Source organism: Anolis sagrei, chromosome 4, assembly GCF_037176765.1.
Source record: "Anolis sagrei isolate rAnoSag1 chromosome 4, rAnoSag1.mat, whole genome shotgun sequence".
In the NCBI taxonomy this organism is placed as follows: domain Eukaryota; kingdom Metazoa; phylum Chordata; class Lepidosauria; order Squamata; family Dactyloidae; genus Anolis; species Anolis sagrei.
In genome coordinates, this window is record NC_090024.1 from 166,766,870 (window position 1) to 166,789,240 (window position 22,371).

The 22,371-nt window shown below is 36.4% G+C and overlaps 1 protein-coding gene across 1 annotated transcript in view; it reads left to right on the forward strand.

Moving 5' to 3' along the window:
* Positions 1 to 22,371, forward strand: part of ITGB3BP (integrin subunit beta 3 binding protein) — a 50,868-nt gene that overhangs the window by 4,438 nt on the left and 24,059 nt on the right. Inside the window, exons 2-4 of the mRNA XM_060773660.2 lie at positions 5,800 to 5,842; positions 11,093 to 11,228; positions 21,212 to 21,332. Of these exons, the coding sequence (XP_060629643.2) occupies positions 5,800 to 5,842; positions 11,093 to 11,228; positions 21,212 to 21,332 (300 nt within the window). The remainder of the gene's footprint in view (positions 1 to 5,799; positions 5,843 to 11,092; positions 11,229 to 21,211; positions 21,333 to 22,371) is intronic.

Genomic DNA, 22,371 nt, shown 5'->3' on the forward strand with positions numbered 1-22,371 from the left:
AAGGTCAACAACTTGAACATTGTTTCCATCCTAAATATCTCGGTGTCACCTTAGATCGAACACTACATATAGGAAACATGGCTTGAATACCAAGCACAAAGTAGCTGCATGCAATAACATCATGCGAAAATTTACTGGCAGCACATGGGGTACAGACCCAAAATTAGTAAGAACATCAGTCCTGGCCTTGTCTTACTCAACTGCTGAGTATGCCTGCCCTGTTTGGCATAGGTCTGCCCATGCAAAGCAGGTGAACATAGCATTGAATGAAACATGCAGAATAATCACAGGGTGTCTTAAACCTACACCTGTTGATAAACTCTATAAGCTAGCTGGCATTCCCCCCCCCCCCCCCCGATGTGCGACGAGAAGTTGCTGCTAAATGTGAGAGAAATAAGGTTGAACACTGTGAAAGCCGCCCGCTACATGGTTACCAGCCTCCTCCCAATAGACTCAAATCAAGAAAAAGCTTTATGACAACTACCACTCCTCTTGGCATCCCTCCAGCAACAGCAAGGATATCCTTCTGGGCAGCTAAATCAGGAAATCCCAACTGGATGGCCCCCCGCAAGGGTCTTCCTCCAGGGGCAAACCAAGAATGGGCAACCTGGAAGTCCCTGAATAGATTCAGAAGCGGAGTGGGCAGATCAAAAGACAACCTGGCAAAATGGCACTACCTAAAAGAATCCCATACCTTGTGTGACTGTGGAGCAGAACAGACAACTCTGCATCTGTATGCTTGTCCATTGTGCCCTGCCTCATGTAGAGAGGAGGAATTGTTGGAGGCTACAGGCAATGCCGTTGCTGTTGCCCGTTTTTGGTCAAAAGATATTTAGCTGCCTGCACTCCTATTTTTATCAGTTTTATACTAATTTATGCAATGCTTTTGATACAAAATAAATTTTAAAAATTGCTATTAACTGGTATGATAAGTGTATACCATACATTTTATATTTCCACTTGGTGCTAATCTAAGCCAGCACTTCTTAAAAAAACCTTTTCTACTTGCGATCCCCTTTGGCCTAAGAAATGTATTTCTGACCCCAAGTGTATAAGTATAGGTATAACATCAATCATTTACTGATGATAAATCAGAATTTACAATGCTTGCTTAACAGGCTGATTTTCCCCTTTTATGAAATAGAGCAGAAGCATTTTCTGCAGAGTCCATCCTAAACTCCGAGAATGCTGCTAACAGATTTGTGTAATGTCTAAATTATCCACTAGCTGGTGTTCAGAATCCTTTTATTGTTGCCAATTTTTGCACAACCTCAACATTGGCAATTGTTCTCCAGGTGCTTTGGACTTCAACTCCCAGAAATCCTTGCCATCTTATCAGCTGTTAGGATTTGTGGGAGTTGAAGTCCAAAACACCTGGAGACCCATTTTACTACATTTTAAGTTTTTAAAAAAATATCATTTGTTGATGTTGTCTGTTCACTTGTACTTGGTTAAATTTATTTTGTACTATTTTTATGCTTATGTATTTCTATTTTATGTGTGGCACCTTAGAGTGCTTTTGTGAGCCGCCCCAAGTCTCGTCAGGGAGATGGTGGCAGGGTATATATGAAGCTTATTATTTATTATTATCATTGCCCTGAATTTGCCACCCAATTTTAGTAGTGAACAAGCCAATGAGATACGAGGGATAAAAAGAAATATCAGCTACTTCTCCTATGGATACTTTTGACTTCTACTTTTTTCATATCTACTCAAGTGAAGGCCCATTCCATTACATGCTTCCATGTAATAAATTTGCTTGTTAAAATTCTTCAACATAGAAGCACAGCACTTACAGGGTGGTTGCACTGTACAGTAGCTTATATATTCATTGGCCAAATGCATTGCTTTCACTGTAAAAAGTTTCCCATTGACCACTAGGTGTCCTGTTAACAGCTATGAGATTCCTTTCTAGATTTGAGCGTGCTCCTGAAAGAAGGGTTGGGTGACCACCTTTCTTTTCTTATTAATGCAAGTTTGCACCTTTAAGTCTTTATAGCTTGTGCTTCCCCAGTTCTCAGAAATATTTATATACAAAGCAGCTCAGTTATCAAAATGTAGTCAGGTATATTTATATGCCTGCATTTGTGAGATAAAGTAGATGCTTGGCAAGAAATATAAAAGATACTGACACAGACAAGATTCAGACTGATATCGTTCCAAAATGACTGCAGAAGTTCCCACAATAGTGTTTATTTCATACAGTCATAATTGCTCAAAAGATACAATGTCCTTGTTTATCGAAACACTTAAATAATAATTTGCAATGTGGTACCATTGCTTATTTGCTGTATGCACTTCTATCTGACCAAAGTCTTTAAACCCATAAATGATAAATATATCATGACTACCCTTAGGCAACTGATAGCTGCCACTATAACACTATAGTGTTATAGTGGCAGCTATGTTGAAAGGGCTACTACAGGCTTTATGTGGCGGCTGTGATACTCTGGCATTAGTGTTTGCTGTAGTTGCCACAAGAAATATGAAAGAGATATCCACTCCTAAATATAGCAGAAAAAGCAGCATTTATATAAAAGAGAAATGTCAGTTGTAAGGGGAAATCTGAAGAAGCCAATTTCATTTTTTTAAAAATATGTGGAGGCAGGGAAGGGGATAGCATAGAGGTGGGCTAGGCCACTCAGCTGCCTCCCCCCTCAAGCAACCTCAGTGTGGGATTTTAGGTAGTCTTCTGATTTTTAAAAATGGGACAGGGATTCAGGGAACTGCCATCAGGGTTCAGGGGCACAAAGGGTTCAGGGAGTTCACGTGGCCTGTACCTTCTCCTCCCTTTAACCAGACCATTATGGAGATAGGTGTAAATGGCAGGCTGGAATGGATTCCTCAGTGGGAATACACATACACTATACAACAATATTTTAAAGTGAGGTTGTGGCTACAGAAACACGAAGAAAAGATATTCAGTGCACATCTTATAATTTAGTGGCATTGCCTGAGATGTCCATCTCTCAGTATTCTCCTATCTTCATTTATTTTCTCATAGCTTGTTTTTCACTAACTCATATGCAAAAAAAAAATGACATTTGTGTTTTGGCTCAATATGTATAAATTGAAGGAAACATGGTGATCACTTATGGTATCCATACAGGAAATTAAGGTAATTTCTATTTTTGACAGAATTTAAGCTATCATTTCTTTGTTTTCTAGAGCTAGTTTATGTTAATCCACGTTCCAAGCTTAGCTTCATTCTGCTCAGAACACAAGAAAAGTAATTATTCACATGCCATAGCATATGAGTTGCAAGAGGTTTTAGTCTACCAGTAGGTATTTTGAGGGTTTTTGCTGACTGGAGATTTTGAGACTTGTAGACCCTAAAAGTAACTGTTTCAATATCTCAATATGCGTCAAGGAAAAGAAGGTGAATAAACCTATTTTTTAAAGTCCATTGTTGATACTGTTTGCAGAGAGTGGTATCTGAGCGCCAAGATCCAGAAGAAGATGTGGACTGCAGCTCATCAGCAGAACAAACTCAAGGCACCACATAGTATTTGGCGTAATTGCTACCTAAAACCCTGGAAAAATAAAACCAGGCATTGTAGATTTGTTTCGCCTTTCCCCCCCTCTAGATAGTTTTAACTATAAGACCTGATATTCCTGACTCTGAGCTATAGTTGATAGGATTTGAAGTCATGAATATCGGGAGGGCATTTCATTGGCAAAGGTGATTCTAACTAGGTGACCTGTCATTTTCATTTATTCAGTTTCATATTTGGCTAGTTGATTCGAATAATTATTTTGCTTGCTTATATAAAATTGATTCCTTATCAAATAGAAAGGTTATATTAAAAACAACTACAACAATGCTCCCTCTGTAAGCCTGTCCCCCCCCCCCCTTCTGTACAGTTTTTAAATACAGACTTGGTCCTGTCTTTGTATTATTCATACATTTCTAAAAGGCTTTATTTCTAGTAACCTGAAGAATTACACTCCAGAAATAATATTTGTAGCTCAAATGAGTCAACACTAGCATCATCAAATGCATTGGCAACAATGTTCTTGTCTCTATTTCTAGCGTGGTTTTCCCCCTTAGAATATAAAGAGCTAGTTGGCTCAGTTTTGTTGGTGTTTACAGTGTCTCCACAGGCAAAATATGGGAACACCGTAACTCTACTATCATCCGGAGTCACTGACAGATTTTAAATAGTATACTGCTTGACCACTGCCATTTTTGACAAGATTGGCCCCCTAGTTTGTTATAATTTAATGGGATTTTCATATAGCTTTTCATTTATCCTAATCATAAAGCTACCTTGAGTCCAGATTCAGCTGTACTTTGGCTTCCAGCTTCCGTTGAAGTCAGTCATAAAAACCTTCATCATAACATGCCTTAGTGTAGCATGCAAATACATGGTCCCCTAGAGCACCTTTGCAGAGTGAATGTATTAACGTATAAAATGTTTCTTTGCTGCCATTGGGGTGAAAGATGTAATGGAGTCTGCATTCCTTAAGCAATACAGGGGCACTATATTTTAAAAGAAACATGCTGTTAAGAATTTTTCGGCTTTGATTGTCCCATGGCAAGAAGGTGGTGACTTTAATATTAAAAATAAATAAATAATCTCACATAGTAAATCTGATCTGTTTTTTAAGGCAGAAGTGTTTGGGGTGATCCTTTTCAACCTAAAGGTTTTAACTTGGAACCAGTGTCAAAAAGTTATATTTTAAAGATGCTGTTAAACTTTTCTCTGTGTTGTGAGACAGGTTGTTCCAGGCTCTGTTCTTACTTGAATCTTTGGCCATTTCTGTCTTTAGAGGCTGATCTATAGCTAAGGTCTTCTCAACATTTTCAGAATGAGTTTCCAAATCAAAATGGCCCATTTCCAACATGGTGCTTGAGCTCTTCTATTTTGTAATGAAATGTTTCTGCAAACCTTGTTTAATCTAAAATAATCTTCTGAAGCTTTTATAGAATGATTTTAAAGGTTTTTAGTTGCTTTATATAAAAGAAGTCTTTAAGTGTTGTTTAAGATTTAAGAATGTACTAGGAAAGTTGGAGTTGTCTCTGGGAAAAATAGTCTTAATTTATGTTGACCTTTCTTTCCTTTGAGTATTTAGCCGGCATTCAATAAAATTTTGATGACTGCTCTTTAGAAGACAGCTGTATGGTGTATAGTATTATAAATATTCCACTTTCCATTCCTAGTGTTGCCATTAACAGCTGGGCATCCAGTTCAGCAGAACAGATTTTACAGACGAAGCCTGGCATGTTCCTGAATCAGTATAGTGAAGAACATGAGAAAATAGTTTCTTATGGTTTGGGGACCTGTAAAGGCATTGAGCATCTGTTCCCTAGTTAAGTCATAGTCTAGCAGCATTGAATCATGTTAAGAGCTAAAATGATGAGAACTACTTTTTTCACCTTGAATGTACTAGTGTTTAAATGCCTGGTGTGTTTTTGTGTGTGTGACTGGCACAGAAATTGTATCATGTATACAGAAGGTAAGTTGTTGGGAACTTGTGTGCAGTTATATTCATTATTAATGGTTTATAGGAAACAAAATATGTTTTTAACAAATTGTTTTTACTTTGTGACATTGGTATGCCAGTTGAACTGTTTCCTATTAGTCTGCATAATTGGAGAAGTGTTGTTTGGGGTTGGAAACTAATAAGGTTTCAAAGTAGTGCTGATAAACTGGTTAATACATTTGCTTTGTCTGTGCTTAGTTTCTGTAAGTGTGATAAAAACCTTAAACATAAGCTATGTGGATAGATAATCACTGAACTGGCGCCTTTTTTTTAGAACATTGTTTTGAAGTTTTTCTCATCTTTCTCTTCTAGCGCCAAGAGAGCTCTGAAGCTGGATAAACCTACTGTGGAGAAAGTAAGTCTTTGTCTGTATGTGGGTTGTTCCTATGATTAAATAATGTTCTAGGATATATTCATTTACCTCTAGGATCAGTAGTTCATTGAGACTATAGCTTGCCAGTCTGGAATACAGCTCACTGAATATGAGGAAAAATTAATTGCTGGGCATCTTAGAGTTAAAAACTATGATTATATATTTCTGCTATTTTAAGTTCATTGGCATGACACTACTGGCTATAAGTGAAGGACTAGCAGTGTCATTTTTTAAAAAAATAAACCTGTTATTATGTACTTACTCTTCTCAATTAGTGAGTGTGTTAGGGACCTTTCTGAAATCATTATTAGAAATTAGTTCTATAATTGGTGAAGCAAATGCACTGCCCTCTCACTGTACATATAACAATATGGGATTATGATGGTGCTATAATCTGCATATTATAAACTGCAAAATTGAAATGAAAACATTAAAGACATTTTATGTTGAAACTGTAATTACCTCTCTCAGTTAATCTAACATAATGAAACAATAAAATACTAACACTGCAATAAATTTTTCCTACAGTTATCACAATAAAAATAAAATTGACTGTTGCTTCAGTTTCTCTTCCTTTTTGTAAAATGTGGTTATCGCATATTTTCAGTACATTATGTCATGACATATGCTAATTTATTGTCTTCCCATACCAACTGTAGGTGTTACTATGAACATTGATGTAGACGGGTTGGAGAGATAGGTAGTCCAAAAGGAAATTAAAAAAATCGTTGGGGAAGTGTGTATACGTAAATAGCTGGTAAATAAAATCATCCCCAGTTTTGTCTGCACACACCAGTGGTTTCTTTATAGATGGTAGCCTTTAGAGGTCTCGGTGTTATTTAGCAAAATTAGAAACTTGGCAGTGTTAAAAAAGATTCTCTGTGTTGTTTGTATTTAAGCAAAGGTGACAAAATACAGTAGTGGCACTAACAAAAATCATTAGCAATTTAATTAGCAATTTAGTTTTCCATTACCCACCTTGTTGTGCTCTGAATACAGCTGTGACTGTAATTTTGCATCTGCTTCCTTGCTCAGAGTAACATTTCTGGAGGTGAGCGTTCCAGCTTGAAATTACTCTGTTCCACCCTAAAGCTGTTTTTTTCCTCCTGAAATGAAAATTAAAAAGGAAAAAATGCATGTTTTGAGAATACAATTTAGGATGCTTGCAGTGTCAAAATATCTCTACTGAAAGCTTGCGCTTTTATTTGGTTTTCAAAAATCCGGTGACAGTACTGATCACTAATGCTGTTTATGAACTAGGAAATCATCCTTTTGCTTTGTGTGAATGCTGCATAAAGATTCTTAAAATAATTGAAATCATTAAAAAATGAAAAATTGCAGATTTGTATATTACTTGAAAATGGTTCACGTGAATAATTTGAATATGTTAGTAGGAAAGTATGCATAGAGGAAGAGTGTAGCTCAAATCAAGAGGAAGAGTAGAAACTTGTAGTTGTAACATTTAGAATTGTTATTAGTGTCTGCTTCCTTCTCTATCTTTTTTGCCCTGTTGTAGGGTCCGATTCTCTTATTAATAACAACATCTTAAAATGGCAGGAAGAATTTTCAAGTACAGTGTTTTCAGTATTTGAAAATTATGGAATCAAGATTTTCATCAACATGAGAATACAAAGAACAAAAGCTGAGTTAATCAGTAGAACTGTGATATTTTGCAATTATATTCAGTTCTGTCACTTCACTAAAATGTTTGAACAAAAAATGGACTCTGGCCTCATATAATTGTAAAATGGTTAATTCTTTAGTGCAGTCATTTATAATGATTAATCATTGTTGTTATGTTAAAAGAAGCATTCCTATTCTATGTAAAAGGGTGCCTCTTCTGAGATTTGTATCTCCTTCGACAGATATGTGGATAACAAGTATATTTCCCCCTTGGTAGCATAATTTATTTCTGTGCAAATGTATTCTGATTTACATGCATAGATATTCCATTATGTTCACTACAGCTTATTCTAAGGTGTGTTTAGAATTGCATCCTAAATGGGTTGATGTTTTGTTAATGATATATGATTTTGGAAACCATACATACACATGAAGGGTGAAAGGCAGTGACTATAAACAGTATCACTGATTTTGTTTGTTTTGCAGTGCAGGGTTTATCTGCATGTCTGGGGTTGCTCTTTTAAAATAATAATAAGAAGAAACAGTTTTACATGTGTTATGCAATAAGTTTTTTTCATGTTAGAAGCAACTTGAGAAACTGGAAGTCACTTCTGGTGTGAGAAAGCTGGCCTTCTGCAAGGACATTGCTCAGGGGACGCCTGGACGATTGATGTTTTACCATCCTATGGGAGGCTTTTCTCATGTCCCCACATGAGAAGCTAGAGCTTGACAGACAGGAGCTTACCCCACTCCCTGGATTTGAACTGCCCACCTTTCTGTCAACCAGTCCTACCGGCACAAGGGCTTCACTCATTACGCCATCGGGGCTCAATAAGTGTGCTTGGGTTTTTCATATTAGCTGCTTTGCAAATTCATTGCAAGCTTGGAACTTGGATCCAGAACCACATTTTATTGGAAATGATGACTTGTACAAATTGTACATGCTCACTAGTAAGTTAAATGAGTAAAGAATTGAACCATTAATTAACCTTCAGTTATTCCAGTAGGGCTTCTATATCTAAACTTTCTAATAATATATTTGATCTTATATGTCACTTCTTTCTAAAACATCAATATTTGGTGATATAATAACTTCCATTGCCAGAATCCCTGATCATTAGCAATGCTGACTGGGGCCTCTGGGAGCTGAAATCCATTGACAGTTGGGGATCCATGAAAAGCCCCCAAAACCACTTGATGGAGGCTGAGCATGTCCATTGACCATGATCTTAGGTAGAAACCTTTGATGGTGAATGGACAGCAGGAATGTAGTGTTCTGACCAGGTGTGTTCTACATTTTATGAAATGAGCCTGGATTGTTAATTTTTGGATAGCAGCTGTCAATATCTCTCAGCCAGCATGGCTTCTAGCCATATTGGCTTCGGCAGTCAGGCCATAGTGGCTTGGAAATGCCATACAGTGCACTTCACTACAACATTTTGAATGCAGATTCTACTTTTTTAAATTAAATTGTATTTAAGTCTCTTGGGAAAGCTGGTTTGAGAGTTGAGGTATAAATAACCTGGAGGAAAAGCAATAAATCATTCTGCTAGATGTTCTTTACATGAAGTATCTTGGCTCAATTCCATGCCATACTGATATCAGTTAAATGAAGGGATCCCATTGATGAAGTGATCATGTGTGAAACCACCACCTCAGTTCTGTATCTCCCTGGGGCCTTGCAGGGCTGAAATGGTTGTTTCCACATGATTCTTTCATCCAGGCATTGTTGATGTCACGTAGAATCCACTGGAACCAGAAATGATGCACACTGGTCATGTTTACTATGGACTTTTTTCTGGATTAGCATAAACATGCCACAGACCACTCAAATGAATGACTGTATTAGAACTTATACATTAGAAAGACTGGGCAGTTTTTGAAGAATGGATTTTCGCATCCCATTCTAGTGTGCGTGGTTTTGTTTTCAGAAACATCAAAGCTGAAATAATTGGAACTTTATCAAAATAATCATAGTTTGGTTCTGGTTAGAATTGTTTCCCTGTAGGGCAGGGAGGGGTGAGCATTTTCCTCCTAAGAGCCTTTACAGAGGCTAGTGATGGGTCAGGGCCTGTTTATTAATGAGATTGGGGCAAAGCCAAGGCAGAGAGTTGGGTCTTTGAACAGCAGTCCCTATGGCCAAGCTGGCATCGCCTTCTCTAGTTTACTAGCATAGTGGTGCCCAAATCTTTTGGTCATGTAAACACTTTTCTCCACGGGACTCTGACTCTGTTCCTAAGCATTGTGAACTCACAATGTTATACCTTCTTTCATCTACTTTTATTGCTTGGGTGTTTTGTATAATGTAGTAGGTTTGGAAATAGAGAGTTTCAAATTTTGTTTTTTAACTAGAGTTACACTGAATTTAAATATTGTGGCATGGGCTTTCAAAAAAGTTTTAAAAATATTGTTTGTGTGTGTGTGTGTGTGTGTGTGTGGAATCTCTTTGATTTTGTGGAACCCTAGGTTTGCGTGGAACATAGTTTGGGAACCACTGCCCTAGCATTCGTATGCACATGAACACTATGTTTCTCTCTCATACACACACCTTCCCTTCCTATAGTAATGCAGGAATATGAAGATTTTAATTCTCTGCATGATAAAAACACATTGGTCTTCCTGTAGTGCTGGTCAGGTGGGTAGGGGAAGAATTAAAGAATTTAAATGAGGATGAGTCTTTCCATAATTGTCTTTTCTACTGAGGGAAACGTGATCTATTATGTTGTTGTTGTTACTGTTACTACTACTGTACTTTTAAATGCCCCCTCATCAGTGTGGGAAGCAATTTTGCTATGTTTTGTGCCCCAGGGCATTTTAACCTTTGGTGTCGGTAGGCAGACCTCAGCACTACATAGAGAGAGCAGCATGGCCCCTCAACCATGGCAATTGTCCACCCCAACATAAACTCAGAACGATAGTTTAAATTGACAATAATGGTTTGATGAACTGACAGGAGCACATTGGTGCTGGGGAAGATGGTGCACGCAAAAAAAAACTTTGTCTATTTAAATTTTGCTCCATTTGGCAGACCAAGTCATCTGTGATTGTGCCATTTAGAAAACATCAGACTTCTATACTTGAAAAAGAAGACTAAAGCTGGCTTGCTTATTTTAATATGCATTTGATTTTCACTAATATGATTAATATAAATAAAAAAACCCCACCAGTCTTTCTTTCCCTAATCATGTAAATATTGGTAGATTTGGATTTAAAAATAAACTGAAACTAGATTCTCACCCATGACAGATTTCTATAGATTTATAGTTTTTATTTTTCTTAATCGGAAATGGTTAAACTTTCAAAGATGACATTTTCTTTTAAGGTCATGTTTCAAAGTATTCCTTTGGAATAAATGAGTAGGGTCCAAAAGCTTATTGTTTTACTTGCAATATGTTACCATCATGAAGTCTAGAAACAATTCTTTATCAGGCATGAATTCAGATGTAAAAGAGTTCCTGAAATTACATCAAAAGAGACACGATGGCTGTTTTTTTTCTTTTGGAAGATTGTATGAAAAAATATGGATAGCATTAAGAGTTTTCAGAAGTGAAGGAGAGAATGTTGGAGCATAATTTTAAAGTGTTTTGATTTGTTTTTTTTATTACTTAGATGCCAACAACACCTTTAGTGAGCAGCAAGAAAAATCTCCAGCCTTATTCACCGACAACAGGAACATGTCAAATGAGTCCATTTTCAAGTCCCAGGAGCAATAATGTACAAGAGCACAGAAATGGCCTATCAAATGGTTAGTTGAACATTCTCTTCTGCTTATTGCAGAATTTTTCTGGTTATTGACCAAGTAAAATTCTTGATCTGTAATTTATATCTTAGGCAGTAGCCCCCCCCCCCCCCCCCGAATATGAATTAGGATCTTTATGAGAAAGTTAAAGCTAAGAAGACGTATTTAGACATCTCTTCTATGACTGGTTTTGCTTTCTTTTGTTCCCCAGAAAATGAAAACCTAATTGATAGAGACTATTTTTTCTGAAAAGAGTGGTCAAAATTTGCTAGTCCAGATACTTTTTGTTCTTACCATTTACAATTTGATCCTTTCTAACAAGTTCAATGTTGGCATTTTTAAATTAAAGAAGGACTATGCTGCTCTGTAATGATGTCGAGTTATATTTTAATAATGTCCAGCATTGCATTAATTTATTGGCACATCTGTTACTGGGCTTGTGTAAATCATGTAACCTTTCATGGAAGGTCTATATCATTATATATGCACAATTTTGCCAGTTTTATGCAGGTTCTTTCCAATGAATGGTTGTACTATATTGTGACATAGAATTGTGCAGAATGAAGGTAATTTTAATGTTGTCTTCTACAAGAAGACTTAATAATCCATCAAGATTTAAACTTTTATGTATTTATTTTCATCACTGTCTTCATTTGTCTTGAAAGAGGCATTTAAATGTTTACTTGATTGCTTGGTATTTATTTTATTCCCTTTCAAAATCTTAATTGAGTTGAGACGTAGTATTGGTGAAATTCTAAAGCAGTGGTCCTCAACCTGCACTACATGTATGGGATGGAGATATTTTATTTGGAAAAAACTAAAATCCAATGATTTACAGCATTTTAATTTATATTTTTATGTTGTATTGCTACTTTACCAATAAAATTCATGTCCAACAGTTTCTTACCGTTTTTCACTATTAATGGAATGGAATATTTAATTTTTAATGTTCTTTCCCAACAATACTATTACTCTTTTAAAAATTAACGTAAGTGATAAATGTAATAGTACCTCTAAACAAATTTCCTTCTTCCAAAAATTGGGCTTACTGTTTGTATCATGTTGGAAACAGAGGCAGCCCTAGGTAATTTTCAACAGTAAGCAAACAGTATTTTGCCCCCCCCCCCCCCCCCCAATCACTGATATACATATTTTCTGTTCGTCGTGGGAGTTCTGGTGCCATATTTGGTTCAATTCCATCATTGGTGGAGTTCAGAATGCTCTTTGATTGTAGGTGAACTATACATCCCAGTAACTACAACTCACATATGTCAAGGTCTATTTTCCCCCAAGAGCGCCTCAAGAGCACCCCTGGGCAAAATCAACTATACTGCAAATGCTTACTTTGTGTAATGGGTTGAGCTGCCCCTGGTTGGAAACAAGATTGTTCAACAGCGTAATCAGTTTGATTAGGATAAGTTAAAAAAAAAGATTGAAAGACACGACTTTAAAGTATATATTTTTGAAGAAATAGCTTGCTGTTATGGATGTAGAAGCTTAAATGTTCTGACTGAGACGCTTTGCCACATGGTCACACTTTATCTGCAAGCAATTACTGGTAGTTAAACTCCTTTTCTTCTAAATGGAAAAAACTCAGATGGGAGTCTGCTGGAGTGGAAAACATTTCATACATAAGCTAGATTTCTTTAGTTGTCTTTGAGTTGGTAGAAGCAGTTGCACTTTCAGTATCCTATGTATAGTCTTATCAATTAGTATCAGTAAAGCTCTATAATGAAAAGGACATATAATCATGGGGAGAAACATTTAACTGTATCAAATCTGTAGTATACCAAAGTCAATTAGGTTTGATTGGCATAAATTGTCACATTGCATGGATGGGTTTGGGGTAGATCTTCTCAGCAACACTTAAAAGTATGCCTCAGTTAACAAAGTAGATATATTTCTGGCCATTAGTTCTTTAATAGGAGATTCAGTCCCAGAGACAAAATAACTTGGGGGAAAATAGGGATAGATTTCTATAACATAAAAAGAAGCATGTTTCAGCAAACTTTCTACTCAAAATGAACAATATGCGCAAATGAATTTGAAACAACTTGGCCAGGCAAGCCTTGCTTAAGTAAATGAATTCAAAAAACATGGACATGTTAGTCTGGAATATCAGTATGCAAAGGGATATTTAGCACTATAGAGACTAACAGAGAGAATGAACTTGGTAACTAGCTTTCGTAGACTGAGGAAGTAAACTTAGGCTGGATATACAGTGCTAAATAATGCAGTTTAACTTCATTGTCTGGTCAGTATGTAGACCCATATAATGCAGTTCAATGCAGTTCAAACTGCATTATATGGGTCTACTGATCCAGCCTCTGTGTAGATCAAGCCTTACTCTATGAAAGTTTGTTACCAGCTTTATTGTTAGTCAGTCTTCAAGGTACTCCAAGATCCTTTTTGCATACTGTTAAGTAAGCAAAAGTAATGTGAACATTCCACTGACCCCTTTTCAACAGACCAAAATTTATCCAGCTTCAACTTTTCTTATTATTTACATTTTGGTACCTAAACTTATAGAACTAGTTTTGATTTGTTAAATGCTGGAAGTAGATCGTAAGGTGAAATTATCTGTTATCGCCTTTTCTTTGTTTCGTTAATTGTAGTTGCTTAGTAAGGGATTCTGGAGGTAACTGATGTTTAACTTTGCCTTTTGTAGGTGGGCACAAACAGCGATAATAGGATTGACTTCTATAGAATCCTGATAAAACTCAGATCAGACTTTATTGTATTGTTTACTACTGACCGACTGCTACAATCCAACAGTGAAGGTCTTGTTGGAACTCAACCACATCCTGCACTAAGTTTGTAGTCGTCATCAAGGACTTAACATAGATAAGCTGATGAGTTAGTTGGCAGGGGAAAGCCCTTTCCCCATTGGTCTGCTTGTCACTCTGTTCTCTCCTCCTATCACCTTTCCTGTTAGACATGTTTCTTCTTCTGAGCATTTGACAAGTCCCTGAGTCTTCCACGTTGTTCTTCTGTGAACATAGAGAGACAAGATGTCTGCTGTGAGTTAGTTGGTTAGTTAGATGCCTGAGCCCCATTTAATTTTCTATCTAGTTATATAGCCCTTTGAATAAAGCCTTTTATACCGTTTAAGCTTGACACTGCTCCTGAATTGCTTAAGCTCATGACTCTACTGTTGGCACTAGAAGCTTCTGATTTGTCGAACTGCTGTTACTGCTGTTGTTGCTGCTTTACCATTTTTGAATGCCTTTTCCTTCTGGGAAATTATCCGTCAACTGCTCTGTGTTTCTCCATTTCGCATACACCATTCTCTAAGCATTGATATTGTTTAAAAAAAACTTTCCTGCAAATAGAGGACACGAATAAAAGAGATTTGGATGGACATAAATAGACCTTATACAAGGAGCTTTTTTGTCAGATGCTTTGTTAACTGAGGTACGCTTGGATATTCTTGCAGTAGGAAATATTTTGGGTCTTGGATTCATCTTGAATAAGCAATATAAAACCCATTAGTTTTCTAAAATACCTGTTTATGATAGGGATGAAAACTGCTGGAGTTGATTTAGTGGTACAAATAAACACAGCTGCCTGCACTTTTGGATTTTCCCTGAAGGCATGGCTTATGGGTACTGTCATGGTGAGACTTCAAAACTTAGCACTACATCGCTGCATAAAAGTGAAGTGACAAGGAGCAACAACTTTTATCTTTACAATGTGCAGTTCTGCAGGTGATAATCAAACCTACTGTAGTCTTAGCACTCACAGTTGTGCCAAAATAAAAGTGTGTTGTCTGATATTACTTCTTTCTACACTATGACAGTGGCTGCTAATATTCGGGTAAGTCTTTTCTGAGACTACTTTCATTAGGGGAATTATGAGTTTTATATTTAACTGCCACCTTATCATGAGTAGAGGATAATTCAGTGAAATATGGAATGACTCCCTCCTCCCTGGAGAGAATTCATCAGAAATTGAATTTAGCTTTCAAGAAGAAAGAAGTTTTCTATTCCCTATCCTGGCACTAAAGTGTATGTTAATTCTGACAGATCAAGTGATACCGTTCTTCTCCTTAAGTGGAATGTACAAAGAAGGTACGTAGTGGAGAGAACAAGCTTGCTTTGATATCAGAACAGACAGTCCCCAGGTTACGAACAAAATCGGTTCTGTAGGTTTCTTCTTCAGTTGAATTTGCTTGTAAGTTGGAATAGGTACATTTTAAAGTGTAACACCAGCCTATATTTCTATATATTCGCTTTGGATAGCAAAGGCATTTACACCCCGTGGTGTCTGTTTTGCTGCTTGTGCCCCTGTTCAGAAGATTTCACTGCACTTTCTGTCCCTGTGATAATTGGATTTTGAAAAATGTGGCTTGTTGTGGATTGGTTAGAAAGCTTCAGTGGAGACACCTTTCCCCCATGATAATTCTTTTAGGAGTTAAATTCCCTTCCTAGGGATAGATTTCTCTCACTTCCTGCTGTCTCACCCTCGTTCTTAACTAGGAGTAATTTGTAAGTTTGATGTTTGTAACTCGGGGGCTGTGATTGTAATTATAGTATATTTTATTTTTCATTGAGCAATCAGTTCTAACTCAGTTGAGCTGTTTGTTGAGATGGGAGTCTTAAGAATGATTTCCCCCACTGACTTTCATTGTAATCTTTCTTCATGTCTAGCTTATTATTATTCCTTCCCTTATCAGCATTGGTCATGAATAATAATTGATTTGAATTTTTATTTTATTTTTTGGAGTTTGAAAGAGGCTTTTTTCTGTTCTTTTGCTCTCAATTTCCCTCTGCTAGATACATTTTAAAATATTTGATTATATTTATGGAAGTGATTAACAACTGAATTAAAAAAATATAAACAAAGTTTCAGTTTTCACTTCAGATTCTGAAGACAAAAGTGAGCTGTAAACAAGGTTCAGAACACTGTTTCTAAACAGTTTAGTTTATGATGGGCACTGTCCTTTAAACTGAGGCGCTAATGTTAGGGACCTAAGTCTATAAAACCAAAAATTCTGTCCTTCTTCCAAAATGTCTGAATGAGAAGGCGTCTCGCTACCAAACAGGAACAAATCAGATATTTAGAATTGATATTTAGAATTAAAATGCCTGGTTACTGGTTGCTCTAGCTTCCTGGTCATTATTGTAGACTTATGGTTCCTGAAGTATGTGTGTTGGTAAATTGTATTTATTGGTTGGTTTTGCATTATTTTATATGCACATTTATTTTGATGCAGTATGGTTGCATTCTCTGGACTGAGGTTTAAATTTCATTATGCAACTTGGTCCAGAATTAGCTACATTTCCATAGTAGCCAAAACTATTCATATCCCAGCTGCCTTATTTTTAGCATAGGATGAACATTCATTTCATTTGAAATATGTGAGCAAAGAATTGTTGTAGAAGTCAAGAATGGAAACTCATTCAGTTTTCCATGTGACTAACATGGGTTAGTTGAAAATAAGGACGATATTGGCTATACAAAGTCCTGCTATCTTGTGCAAAGCAAATAGCTGTGTACAGGGAAAAATATACTTTGACAAATCAGGAATTTATAAAGACACATCTTTGGTTGTTTGATTCAGACCTCTTCAGCTAAAAACTGATCATAATTCTAACTAGCATTTATAATAATGTAATATGTAACATTTAAATCTCCAGATGCTGCAGTTGGCAGATATGTCTCTTTTGTTTATTCTTGACCCAATAATCTATGTTTGAGAACATATGGATTTTGCTTTCACCACTCTTATGATGAGTCCCAGTGAAGGTTGTTTTCCAGTGTGCATATATGTGTGTAAAAGAGAGAGAGAGAGATATGTTGGGATTTTGTTCCACTCTTATTTCTGACAAAAAAGGAGGGAAATGCCTGAAGGAGTGAAATGGTTGTGTATTGGGATGTCAAAGGCAAAGGTGAGTGTGTGCTATATTTCCATATTGTAATTAAATATGGGCATAAGGGAACAGTTCTTTTGCACATAAAAAGAGAAATCACGTGTCCGCAGCTGACATTTAGATGGATAATTATTCAGCAAAGTACAAAGTAGCAATAGCTTTCCTTTTCGAGTTTCATCAAGCTACAAAATGGTGTCAAGGACTCAGAATCCAAATTCTCATAAGAAAGCCGTATTACTTTGTTTTTCTCATCAAATGTTAAAATTAATTTGCTACTGATACTGATATGAATGGAGTTATATCATTTCTGTTTTTATTACAATAAAGATATAGTAGTTAACATCCAAAGCATTTTTATATTTTAAAAGCCCTGAAGGTGTGTCACATTTACTTACGTTATGCTCATTTTTTATGAAGCCTTGAGTCTTCACATTAGACTTGGATAGATTTGCAATAGAAATCATGTGTTTTACTTTTTCATTAGAAGTACTGTATTTACTGATCAGATCCTTTTATGTACCATGCACATTAAGTAGTACATTGATTAACACACTTCTTGGACTCGGCAACAAACATCTATTATAATAGGCAACACAAGCTTTGAGTGTTTTAATTTGGAAGCCTTGGGCTTTTGAAATTTTGTTTCAACTTGGTTAAGTAAATATTTTTAAGGACGGTGTGTACACTATTTAGAAAATGTCTGCCAGAGAAGGTCAAAATTGCCTACAATGGAATAGTGTGTGATGTCTTAGAAAAGAGATGCCCCTTTCAAATCAAATGTTTGTAGAAATCCTGAAAATCCTTCTTGTGTAATCATATTTGTGAAAGTTGTATTGAAAATTCTTTAATGAGTGTTGTAGTGGTATATTTTGAAGTTCAGGCCCTTCATAGCAGTCACTTTATCCTCCTGAGAGTAAAAAAATTAAAGTAGTTTCATTTATTATTTTGGCTACAGCATTCCTAGCATTTTCATTTGCGTCATCAGCAGGTAAAAACCTACCGCTTAAGACCAAGATACCCCAAGTAGTTGGGATTGCAACTCATTCATGCATCATAGAATCATAGAGTTGGAAGAGACCACATGGGCTATCCAGTCCAACCTCCTGCCATGCAGGAATAGCACAGTCAACACATCCCCAACAGATGACCATTCAGTCTTTGTTTAAAACCTTCAAAAAAAGAAGCCTTCATCATGCTCTGAGACAGTGAGTTCCACTCACTAATGTGTTTCATTCCCCCAGTCCAGCCACTACTTCAGACAAATGGACACAAATCTGAAATTAGAAATGACAGTACCCAAAAATGTGCGAAACATTTCAAAACCCCTGGACATACAGTAAGGAGTTTACAGATCACAGTCCTTCAACAAGGAAATTGCAGAGCTTCCTGGAAAGAGAAATAGCTGAATTGAACTATATTTTTAAAATTGAACCCATTTGCAGAAATATAAATTAAAAGAATGGCTTCATTGTGCACTACTTATAATGATACAAGAATGCTCACTACTGCACATATAATATATGAAATCGTCTTGGTGAGAGTTTTGAACCCAGGGAAACTTGACTTTTGATTGGCAGATTTCACATATCAGCACTAAGTGCCCCCCATTGTGAAGATCTGTATCTCTATGCTCAACCATTTGAAAATTTAGGGAAAGGGACATAATTTGCGTCTTTCTGGATTTTACTTATTTATTTATGACATTTCTACTCCGCCTTTCTCCACCCAGGAGACGGCTTACACATAGGCCACTACTCAATGCTGCAAAACAATGTACAATTAAAATAAACATTTAGATAGAATTATAAAATATATTAAAACAATTAAAAACATTTAAAACAATACCTTCACAATTAATCTTGTAATCCTCAAGTGTAATCCAGGCTTCTCAAATAGTCATTGCACATCATTCCATATCTATTTATTGCACAAGTTCACCAAAGTCTTGGTCACAAAGCTACATTTTCACTCTCTTACTAAAGGTCAGGAGGGAGGGAGCTGATCTTATATTCCTGAGGTGGGAATTCCACAGCCAAGGGACCACCACTAAGAAGGCCCTGTCTCTCGTCCCTGCCAATCGTGCCTGCAAAGGAGGCAGGACCAAGAGTAGTGCTTCCCCAGATGATCTTAAGCTCCAAGAGCTTATTACATTATATCTCATTCCCACAACTATATAAATATACTTTACAAGATCTAAAGTTCTGATATTATTCTGCATTGCATCTGAAGAAGACTTATATTCACAAAAGCTTGTGCTAAAACCCAAACTACTCAATCTTAAAGATGCAGTCATGTTCCTTTTTTCCCTCCCCCTCCCCTGCTCCTTTTTTTTTCCCACAGCCTGGATAAGTGGGAAGAAATAAAGCAGCATAGGTTTGACAGCACTGGATTCAGAAAAAGCCTTGTTAGATTTTCTTCTATGCAGTATCAAAACTCAAAAGAGAGGCCACACTAAAAAGCACTGTGCTGCCTCGGTTTGACATAGTTGTGTCAGCTGGATGCTTGGTAACATGTTGCATGCACAAAGGATGTCAACTCCACAGAGAAGGGCATGTGTGGTCACAGTCCAGAATTGCTGTGGCCTTACATTCCTATAGGCTTTTTGTTTTGTGGTTTTCTTAGTTTGATGGTTTTGGAAACAACATGACATTTGGATTTCCCTGTTACATTTATAACCCACCAGAGATCTAGTGTTACCTCCAGATCAGGGCTTCTTAATTATTTTCCACTTACACCTCCTTTCCACTTCAGAAATTTTATGTAACCCCAGTTATATAGGTATATGAAATAGGAATAAAATAAAACATTTACTGATAGCAAACCAGAATTTGCAAGTTTTCCTTAACAATAGTATAGTTGAAGCATCATATGCAGAGTCCACTATAAACACTGCATAGATTTGTGTAAATATCTAACAGTTACTTGGTGGTGTTCAGAAACCTTTTAATGTTGCCAGTTTTTTGCAATCTCAACATTGACTCCTTTGGGGTCAGGACCCACAGTTTAAGAAGCAGTGTTCTAGGTCAAAACAAAATTATTTCTATTAAAGAGCACCATATTCTCTTCTTAGGGATGCATCCTACCTATAGAGAATCATCTTTTTAAAAATGCTATAATGGCCCTGCATACTAAGTATGTGTTGATCAAAGGAATGACATGATCATTTCTTTCTGTGCTTTTTTGCACATACTTTCATTAACTTAACCAACATAAAAATGTGTGTCTTTGTAATCCTTGTTAGGGTTTAATTAGTGTATTTGAACATAAAGGAAAAATTGTACAAGAACATAATTCTCGATTGTCAAGAATGCAGACAAGAAGAATCCTGGACTGTTGAGAATCTTTGCAGTTTGAGATGTATTCTAAAGAAAAAATAGTATGTGGTTGTTTTGCAAAGAAAACAGCATTTTCTGAATCGAAAATAACATTTCTTCCTATATCATATCAAGAGCCATTCTGGGAAATAAAATAAAACCACTTCCAAGCCCTTCCTTGTGCAGGGGGAGTGCAGGAAATGCCAGTTGTTTCAAGGTCTGGCTCAAGATAAGGAATCCAGTCTACAAAAGCTTCCATTCCATTGATTCTACTTCCCGCCAGTTGATGACATACTCTAGATTCTAGGCTCTTCATTCTAGAGTTGGAGAGGCAGAAGAAGTTATGGATGGAATTAAAAGTGGAGAGCAATGGTTGATTCTCCAATTTCCTTCGCCCTTTCAAAATGATCTGTTTCCAGAATATACAGTTTTCACACCTATGTTTTTTAGACTCAGCCTTTGTTTTCTAATAGCTTTGGTTTCTGTGGGTCCCTTATTTCTTATACCAGTACAACAGCATTAGCACTAGGTCACACGTAACTGTCCACCAACATTTCCTCTTCTTATTTTTGTGTCATTTTTTGTCTTTTCTTTCTATTGTAATTATATTTGTTTGACAAGCTATAATCAATCAATTCCAAGTCAGTGGCACATTTGCTTAGCAAAATACATTTTTTGCAAATGAATATGCAAATTTGTGTTGCATTCAAGATAGGAAGTTTCAATTTTTTTTAAAAAAAACTACTAGCAGTTTTGCACAGAAAAGAAATAAATTTTTGTTTATTTAATGTCTTATTCCTAGGAAAGACGACTGAACCAAAAGATTTGATCAGATCATCGAGAAAGGCACAACCCCAAACAGAAGCAAGTGACATGATCAAATCAGCCAGAAAGGGGCATCCTAGCATGAGTCAGAATGACACGTAAGGGCCTGTTTTGATTCAGGATGGTGAGGACAAAATAGTGTAAGATACATGATACAGATGGGAGTCGTGGTGATTTTTCCATTGGAAATTAAATGAAAAGAGCATTAATTGACTTTCTTATGTGAGTAATAGCAATATTGAAAAGATGTTAGATTGGAATAGTAATATATGGCAAAGGTTATGCCCACCTTTCATTAGCAGTGCTTTTTGGTACCACAGATGTGTAGGGGCAGTTGCATTACCAATTGAGCAGTTGGAGCTTTTGTTACCAAGTATTGTGTGTAAACAATATATCTTGCAGAGGATGAAAAAGTGACCTGAACTGATAGATCATGTATAGATGATTATTTACATTATCTCAGAAGACTTGGCAGGAGTAGGTGAACATACTGCAAAACATCACTTTTCCCTTCAGTGAAATGTGAGCAAACCAGTGTTTGCATGAGTTGCATTTTTCTGTAAGAACAGAATTCTATTTCTTGAGTGCAGTCCCACAGACAGTGGAAGAAAGTGCAGGTTTGTTGGGAGAAACTGTAAAAATAAAAAATGCTCTGATTACCACCATAAAGATCTTGATTTTAAGATATATTTTTTTAAAAAAACAGGGATTTATATTTCTTCAGAATCTTACCAGAGATGCAATCTTTATCCTATTGTGCTACTTGCAGCAGGGCTAAATCTCACTCAGTTTCTATGTCCTCATCAGAGCTGTTAAAGAAACAATTTTTGCAACTCCATAGCTACCAAGGAAGTCAAGCATATTGTTTTAAAGGAGGTGTACTTTGAAAGAAACAGCCTCTTTAGGTCTCTTATTTTAAAGAGGAAGAACTTCCAAACATGGTTCTTTTGTGTCTGCTGAACGTCCACATTTTGGTGAGAGCTAGATATAGCAGGATTGACCATGGAAGCTGTCCACTTTCAGCCTTTCAAAAGCTTTAAGCATTGAAGAAAAATAGCATTCACTAATTGACAGATCTTATTTATGACCTCATTGTCATAGGTAGTTTCATTTATATGTATTTTGCCTTTGTGATTA